The sequence below is a fragment of the Rhinopithecus bieti genome, unplaced genomic scaffold (genome assembly GCF_001698545.2).
Source record: "Rhinopithecus bieti isolate Rb0 unplaced genomic scaffold, ASM169854v2 scaffold_45617, whole genome shotgun sequence".
Classification (NCBI taxonomy): domain Eukaryota; kingdom Metazoa; phylum Chordata; class Mammalia; order Primates; family Cercopithecidae; genus Rhinopithecus; species Rhinopithecus bieti.
Window position 1 is genome coordinate 991,469 of NW_016819136.1, and position 9,441 is coordinate 1,000,909.

A 9,441-nucleotide genomic window follows, 5' to 3' on the forward strand; every position below is an offset into this window, starting at 1 on the left:
GATATAAATGATGAATTGATGGGTGCTGACGAGTTGATGGGTGCAGCACACCAACATGGCATAAGTATACATATGTAACAAACCTGCACGTTATGCACATGTACCCTAGAACTTAAAGTATAATAAAAAATAAAAAATAAAAAAAAAGTCAATTACTACTTTTAAAGTATCCCAAGCAAAATAATATACAATTATATAAATAGGAACCAATCACTAGATTGTACTGAAATAATCTGAATTACTGGTAGGCTTTGGTTCACTTCTAAGTAATTCATATTAACGTTGTTACTTATTCTCTTGATATAAATTACGTCTTGGAAATTAGGTGGGTTTTTTAATGACTACAAAGTTAATTAAACTTTTTTTTTTTGTTTTTTTTGAGATGGAGTCTCACTCTGTTGCCTGGCTGGAGTGAGTGGTACAATCTCGGCTCACTGCAACCTCCACCTCCCAGGTTCAAGTGATTCTCCTGCCTCAGCCTCCCAAGCAGCTGGGACTACAGACATGTGCCACCACACCCAGCTAATTTGTGTATTTTTAGTAGAGACAGGGGACAGGGTTTCATCATGTTGGCCAGGATGGTCTCAATCTCCTGACCTCGTGATCTGCCTGCCTCAGCCTCCCAATGAGATGGGATTATAGTCGTGAGCCATCATGCCTGGACAATTAAACTTTGTAATTGCATAAGTGCTTGCTGTAAAATTTTCAGAAAAGGTATCTAGTTTAAGATGATAGCATGAGCATACATATTTGCCTCTCCCTCTGTACCCAAATTCCATGAAAATGACAGTATAGAAGTACAAAAAGTTGTAAATTATCAGAAATCTAAGAATGGAATAGAAAGCCATGAGCAAACCAGCGACACTGATCCATTTCTGGAAGACAAAAAGATGATGAAATTATATCAATGAATAAACCAGACCAAACTATAGCCCAGAATACCCACAAGATAAGGCCACAAAAAGGATTGAATATTATCTTCTTGGTGAAGTCCCTAGAATGCTCCAAGCACAAACAGGGCAAGTATAGAATGGAATGCTAGATATATTTAGCAAAATTAATTAAAGGATTAAAAAAATGCTTAAACCAGTTGGGCCCTCCTAAACTTTCCCACCTGCATACATACAAAACAGTGGCAATCTTTATATCCAGACTAAAATCAAAGAATACTTTCTACAGAAACTGAACTCTCTGCTTTGGAAGTACTAAGGTATCTAAAGGTATGGGCTATCATAATACCTTGGTACTAATAAAAGGCCCTTCACTGGGAGATCCCAACATACCTGTCTGATTTTTTAAAGTAAAGTCTACTAGCCAATATGAGCATGTATACGTAGCTCTCATAGGAAACCCATACTATCTATTGTATTAACTGACAATCATTTATTTGTGTAAAACTGCACTAAAATGAAGGATCACTATTTTAAAGAAAAGAAAGGAGAAAGGGAAAAAGGAAAGGAAAGAAAGAAAAAAGAAGGAAAGAAAAAGGAAGGGAAGGGAAGAGAAGAGCTACTTCTGCCTCTGGCCATGTGAAAGTAACAGGGCCCATTATTATCCTCATAATATAAACAACCAGAAAACTGAATAAAAATAAGTGAAACAATTATGTTCAGACATTGAAAATAAAGAGTACAAAACTGTAATTCTTGAGAAAAGTAAAAAGACATGATCCTTATTATCTCCTGGCTGCCGCATAGAGGAAATTACCAGCCTGTGGGGTAGGATCAGGATCCCAAATACAGCCCAGGGAACTCACTGACAGAGGAGACAGAGATTAGAGTACAGGGAGGCCAAATTTGGTGCTAAGAAATTTGTGGAAAAGAATATCAGAGGTACACAAAGAAATGTCTCTGGAAATCTACATAGAACCTTAACATTTTGGCTGAGTATTAATCTGTACATGTGCAATGTGAACCACCATGAAGCTGGGCAAAGAACAACTCCTGGGAAAAGTACAATTACTGGGAAACTGTAGAACAAATAATTCTCATAGTTTACACATAGCTGGGAATCACTCATGTTCCCACCAACTAGAGAGACCTTGTTGAGTACAGAGGACATTCAAGAATAACCATTAAAAAATCATGCCTTCAAAGACAAAAGGCATAGAAGATATGAAAACATTATTAATCATCTTGTCCTAATTAACATTTATAGAACACTACACCAAGCAATGCAAGAAAGCATATTCTTTTCAAGCACGTATTGAACTTTTATGTTGACAGACTGTATATGCAGGACCATAACATAGTTCTCCATAAATCTTTAAAAACTTAAATTATACAGACTATTTTCTATTACCACAAACAACTAAATTAGAAATCTAATTTAGGAAGATATTTTTTAAACTCCAAATCTTTGGAAACTGCAAGTCAAGGAAGTAATCACAAGGGATATTAGAAATACTTTGGACTACGTGATAATTAATATCTACCATATGAAAATGTATAATGCAGCTAACTCAATGCTTAGGAGGAAATTTATAGTTTAAATGTTTATATTACAAAGGAAGAAGGGCATAGAATCAAAACTTATACACAAGTTTACACACTAAGAAGCAAGAACCTAAAAGCTAATTAAACCTAAGTTAACTAGAAGGGAAGAAATTATAAAAATAATAGTAAATCAATGACAGAGAAAGCAGACCAAACAATATTTTAAAATCTATGACCAAAAGCTAGTTCTTTGAAAAGATCTATAATGTGGGTAAATCACTAGCTGGAATGATGAAGAAAAAGAGATAATATAAAAATTAACAATGTAAATAAAACAGAGGGCATCAAAACAGATACTACAGAAATTAAATATAAGGGAATAATATAAACTACTTCATGCCAATAAAATTAACAACTTAGATGAAACGCACAAATTTCTGCAAAGACACAAATTATAAAAACTGACTCAAGAAGAAATAGAACATCTGGATAGTACTGTAACAACAAAAATTTTAAATTTGAATTTAAAACTATCCCTCAAAGAATACTTACAGATGGATTCATTGACAAATTCCTTAGTAAAGCAGAAGAAAGCAAACAGAAATCCAAAACATAGAACAAACAGAAAACAAAATACAGAATAGCAGATGTAAGCCCTAAATATACATAAGTACCTTAAACATAAATGGTCTAAATATACCATTGAATGACAGAAACGGGCAGTGTGGATTTAAAAACATGACCCAATTGTATGTTGCCTAGTGAAGTTAGTGAAGACACTAACTTCAAATATAAAAGTATAGGTAGGTTGAGGTAAAAGATGGAAACAGTTATATTATTTAAACACTGAATGCTTTCCAAGATAAGGAACAAAGTGTGGATGCTAGTTCTTCCCACTGTATTTCAATATAGTACTGGAAGTTCTAGCCAGTGCAATAACAAAAGGAAATAAGATGCAAACAGATTAGAAATAAAACTGCCCTTGTTTCCAAATGGCATGGTTGTCTACACATAAAATATCAAGAAACCTACCAAAAAAACTCTTACAACTGAGACAGTTCAGAAAGGTCACAGGATACTAGATAAACATACAAAAATCAATTGTATTTCTATACTAGCAGTGAATGTGAACACATAGACACCAATATTAAAAACACAATAGTATTTAAAATTGCTCAAAAAAGAAATGCTTACATGCAAATCTAACAAAACATGAACAGAACTTTTTATGCTGAAAACAGCAAAACACTGATGAAAGAAATCAAAGATCTAAATAAATGGAAAGTCATACCATGTCCATGGATTAGAAGACTCAACACAATAAAGATAAAAATTATCTCCAAATTAATACACTGCTTTAACATAATTCTTTTTGAAATTATGGCAAGATTTTCTATACATATAAACAAGATTTTCTGAAATTTATATGGAAAGAAAAGTAATTATAATGTCTAAAATAATTTTGAAAATAAAATGAGAGGAATCACTCTACCAGATTTCAAGATCTATTATATAGATACATGAATCAAGACAATGTAGTGTTGGTAAGAGGATAGATATATAGATCAACAGACTTGAAAGTAAACCCAGAAATAGACCCACACAAATATGTCCAAATGATTTCTGACAAAGATGCAAAAGGAATTCAATGGAGGAAATGTCTTTTCAGCAAAAATGCTAGAGTAATTGGACATCTGTAAGAAAAAAACAAACAAATCTCAACCTAAGTCTGATACCTTATTTAAAAATTAGCTTAAATATAAAAGAAAACTACAAAATGTTTAAACAAAATAGGATAAAATATTTAGGACCTAGGGCTAGGCAGAGTTCTTAGACCTGACATCAAAATCAAGATTTATATAAGGAAAAATGATAAACTGAACATCAACTAAATTAAAAGCTGTTGCTCTGTGACAAACTCTGTTAAGGGAGGCCAAGTGCAGTGGTTCACACCTGTAATCCCAGCACTTTGGGAGGCCAGGGAAGGTAGATCACTTGAGGTCAAGGGTTCCAAACCAGCCTGGACAGCATGATGATACCCTGTCTCTACTAAAAAAAATTGCAAAAGTTAGTGGGGCATGGTGGCACATGTTTGTAATCCCAGCTACTTGGGAGGCTGAGGCAGGAGGATCATTTGAACCCAGGAGACGGAGTTTGCAGTGAGCCAAGATTGTGCCACTGCACGCCAGCCTGGGCAACACATGAGATTCTGTCTCAAAAAAAAAAAAAAAAAAAAAAAAAAAAAAAAAAAGAAAGAAAGAACAAACTCTGTTAAGGGAATGAAAAGATAAGCTACAGATTAAGAGACTAAGATAAAATATTTGTAAACTATATATCCAACTAGCATATAGTACACATCCAGGACTAGTATCTAGAATATAAAAAGAAGTCTAAAATCTCAACAGTAAAAGGGAGAACAATCCTATTCATATGTGAGAGAAAGACACGAAGGGCCATGTCACCAAAAATATATAGATGGCAAATAAACCAATGAAAACGTGCTTGTCACGTGAAACTACCTCATATCAGATTTTTTTTTAATCCCCAAATCTCTCTGCTGCTTGCAGAGCAGACTGCTTCTCAGTGTCTGTCAGGGTCTGATCGAAAAGTAACATAACATCTCTCCAGGAGCATTCAAACATTTGGGTGAAATTCTGGAAAGTCTCTCAGGGTCATCTGCAAAGTTGCCAAGATCTCTCTTAATTTGCATTAAGTCCTGTAGGGAGATGGGGACCTTGGCCTTACTGGGCCCAAATTCACTGGGTATCTGTTGGAGGGGCAAGAGTGAGACTGGGGCTTGTTTAGGGTGAGGATTTCTAGGAGAGGGCAAGTGAGGGGCTGAAGCTGGATAAGGAGGTTGGGGTGGATCTGGAGGAGCAAGGCTGGAGGGAGCTCACTCCTCTGCTGGGGGTGCCTCTGGGAGTCATATCTTTAATTCCCTAGGCTTACCCCTTGCAACCTGAGATGGCCAACAGGAGGGCTCGATCAATCCTACACTGTTGGCAAGTCTGGATTGCCTTGCAAGTTATAGAAAGCCTGCACATATGGGGCTTCAGACCGTCTGTCCTCACATCCACAGAAAAAGTCCAACTGCTGAATGTTATAAAAATGAATGGTTCCTTCCTGAGGCCAAGCCATTCTTCCTGTAAATCACAATTTGGCCAAACCCTTGTGCAGAGGGCTATGAGGGGTTTTTCCTCCAGATTCTGAGGGCCAAACAGTCCAGTGGTTCAGGATACACTCCAGAGGAGTATAAGCTGGGAGTGGTGAAGAGAACTGGTTGCCCATTCTGAAAGACAGGGAATAGAGACATCCCTCATTCCTTTCCTTCTTTCAGTGAAAACTCAGGGTGTGATGGAGACAGAAAGCAAGCATCCTCCTTTCACTTTCCACCCCTTATCCCTGAGCTGGCCATAGGTACCACTGCAGTATGTACCCATGAAGCAGGGAAAACCTGGAGAATAGTAGTTAACCACCCTCACCTACGCATCCATTTCTCCCTGCTGTCGGAAAACTGAGTTCCCTGGGTCTGTTTATGCCATGAAGCATGGTCTCCTTCCATGGGGTGGGAGGTTTAGTCGGCAGGAATTGGTCCTGCTTTACATTGTGCCTGTTGACTGGCTTTGGATCTCTCAGACTAGGTTTTTCTTTCTAGGGCCTCAGCCTGAAGCTTAGAATCAAGGTTGGGACTGAAAAAGTATTTTAGAGGCTGTTTGTATCTATTTAGAGTGTCTCAAATGTGTCTTGCCAAATCTGCAGTTCTCAGCCAGCAGGGGACATTCCTGTTAACTTTCTTATCAGAAACAGAGCTAGGGAGAGCCCTCTCACTTAGATATGGAATAAAAGAGAAAAACAGTTTAAGGGGCAAAAAGAGGAGAGAGTCTGGGAGAAGAACTCCTTGCTTAGTACAACTGGGCCTTTCTATCTTTCCCCCAGTTCAGACTAGGTTGAATTCCTTGGCCAGGGGAGGAGAGGTTCCATTGGCGTGGTGGGTGAGAAGCACATGTCCATTGGCCCTGTGGGGTTGCAGTTACCATCATAGCTTTCTCCTGCCTTGCTCATGACTGTTGGGCTCGACCCTGGCCTGCTGTGGGCATGCCCAGGTGCCCAAGCTGGGAGGAAAAAGGGTAAGGAGAGGTGCCCTGAGCCATGTACGCCTGCAGCTGTCAAAGTGGAGACATACATGGCATCTCTAGGAACAGTTGGTCTGATTTTCACCTTTGGAGGCTGAGCTTAATGCTCATTTTGCTTAGTAACATTTCCACAGCCTGTAGCAAAACTCCTAACATTATACAAAAGAGATAAGAGCCATTTCAAAGACAGAAAAGAGACAAAGTCTAGGGGTTTCGACCTCCCAGTTAGGGTGGAGTTTTTTAAACTCAGTGAAGAGAAACAGAGCCTTTTACCTGCAGGAAAGAGAAAGGTGGCAGGGTTTTGAAAGAGAGGCAGACCCAAAAGTTTGGCATTCACTCACACTCACCTTCCACAATCCCAGACGAGTCCCCAGTTGAAATGGGAAAGGTTCCCTTGTCCCCCTCGCAGGGTGTGCAATGGGGGTGTGGCTCGCTTCTTCAGTACCCCATTGCTCAAACCTCTAGGGGAGCATATAGACCGGCAGGCTGTGGGGCTCCAACCCCATGGCAGTGTCTAGGGGTGAATGTTTATAGCTAAAGCCCCAGTCGGCATGTGTTACAGGGTGCTCTCTTAGTTTGTTGTCTATAGGCAGCCTGTGTTAACCAGCTCAATTGGACTCCCTTCCTTATCACAAAGACAGATGGATTTCTGTATCCCGGGGTTTCTTGCCTTGGTGTACTGGAAGAATTGGATCACATGTGGGCTTGGAGAATGAGTGCAAATTTTTATTGAGTGGAAGTAGCTCTCCCCCAATGGAAGAACCAGAAGGGAGATGGTTTTTCCCTGGATTTGGGCCACTCGGCAGCCCCAGCCCAACTGTCCCGCCAAACTCTGCCTTGTCCCACTGGTCAATGGCCTGCCGGCATCTGTTGATGCCTGTCAGCATGCTCTTGATGACCAGTTACTTGTGTGGTCTGCCAATGTGTCCCTTATGATGTCCAGCCACTCCTGTGTCTGCCTGCTATAGTCTCAGGTTTTAATAGGCCCAGGATGGGGGCATGGCAGGCCAGGGTGGTCTTGGGAAATGCAACATTTGGGCAGGAAATGCCTGTCCTCACCTAGGTCCGTGGGGGTGGAGCTCTAGCCAGGGACCCCTCCTTTCTCTACCCAGCACTTCCCTTCCTCCCTTCCATATAATTTAAAAGGACCAATCCTTTCCCTTCCCAGCACTCCCATATCAATACCAGATATCTTTAAAAAAGAAAGAAATTAACTTCAGATGGTTAAAGATAAAGGTAAGAGTCAAAACTATAAGATGTTAGAAGAACATACAGGAGAATATGTTTATGATTTTGAGATAGAAAAGCATTTCTTAATTCTTAAAAATCATTCTGACTATAAGTATTATTAGCAAAATGGAATTCCTGGACTGGAAACTCTAAGGATTATAGAAGTTCTACCAAGGTATCACCACCCTAAAAGCTCCAGTTGACCTGTTTATAATATTTCCTTCTCTGTTTTTATTGTTTTCACTTTTGAAATTAAATGATAACAATGTCAATAAATATAAAGATTTTTAAGATATATTATTTTGGGACTCACATATTAAAAAGATAAGAGTTTAGGTTAAAAAAACTCACAGTTCCTCCCATTCTTTTTTTCGCTGTTGAATCTTTAGTTGTGCCCTTTCAGCTTTCAATATAAGTTTTCTTGTTTTCTCGATTTGATTTTCCACCATAATTTCACTTAGGGTTTTAGGCCGAAATTTCTTCCCTTTTTCTATTATTGATTCTTCTTGTATGGCAATGCTCCCACCTATACAGAGAATCAACATTTTCAGCCTTTTGAGACATAAAACAAAACAAAACTCTCAGATACTGTTTTAACCTGCTGCATTAAAAAAAAAAAAAAAAAAGTGCAGAGAATATATTGAATTCGTAAATCAAAGTATTTATTGAGCACTAGGTGTGGTGGCTCACGCCTGTAATCCCAGCACTTTGGGAGGCTGAAGCAGGTGGATCACTAGAGGTCAAGAGTTTGAGACTAGCCTGGGCAATGTGGTGAAACCCGATCTCTACTAAAAATACAAAAATTAGCCAGCCATGGTGGTGTGTTCCTATACTCTCAGCTACTTGGGAGGCTGAAGCAGGAGAATTGCTTGAACCCAGGAGGCAGAGGTTGCAGTAAGCTGAAATCTTGCCACTGCACTTCAGCCTGGGGAACAGAGCGAGACTCTGTCTCATACAAAACAAAACAAAACAAAACCAAAAATATATTTATTGACCAACTACTATGAATTCAACCCCACAATAAGTACTGTGGAATGCCAAAATAAAAAGATCTAAGTCACATTTTTTGCTTTTAAAAACCTTATTAAAAGTTGGCAAGATAAGACATATGTTAAACAATTAGAGAACAAGATAAATGATGGTGGACCACTAATATGTTGGGAAAGAGTGTTTGTGACATGATGGCAGGGAAAAGGAGAAAAATCAAGTAAGTCCAATTCGATACATACAATTTGAGGTGGCACACACCAACTGAAGTGCTCTGAAGCCAACTAAAAAACTTGTCAGAAACACAGTCAAATAAATAATTTAAAAATTATTGGCTTTATGGCCAGGCCTGGTGACTCACTCCTATAATCTTATCACTTTGGAAGGCCAAAGTAGGCAGATTGCCTGAGCTCAGGAGTTCAAGACCAGCCTGGGCACAGTGAAACCCCCATCTCTCTAAAAACACACACACACACACACACACACACACACACACACACACACACACACAATTAGCTGGGTATAAACCCAGTTACTCAGGAGGCTGAAGTACCAGAATTGCTTGAACCTGGGAGGCGGAGGTTGCAGTGAGCCAAGATTGGACCACTTCACTCCAACCTGGGAGACAGAGAGAAACTCTGTCTCAAAAAAAAAAA

The 9,441-nt window shown here is 39.0% G+C and overlaps 1 protein-coding gene across 4 annotated transcripts in view; it reads right to left on the minus strand.

Annotated features, from left to right (window-relative positions):
* The window catches only part of CFAP44 (cilia and flagella associated protein 44), a 151,455-nt gene that overhangs the window by 43,375 nt on the left and 98,639 nt on the right, over positions 1 to 9,441 (minus strand). For all 4 annotated transcript variants that reach the window (XM_017858549.1, XM_017858550.1, XM_017858552.1 and 1 more), the window contains one exon: positions 8,150 to 8,324. In XM_017858549.1, coding sequence (XP_017714038.1) covers positions 8,150 to 8,324 — 175 coding nt within the window. The remainder of the gene's footprint in view (positions 1 to 8,149; positions 8,325 to 9,441) is intronic.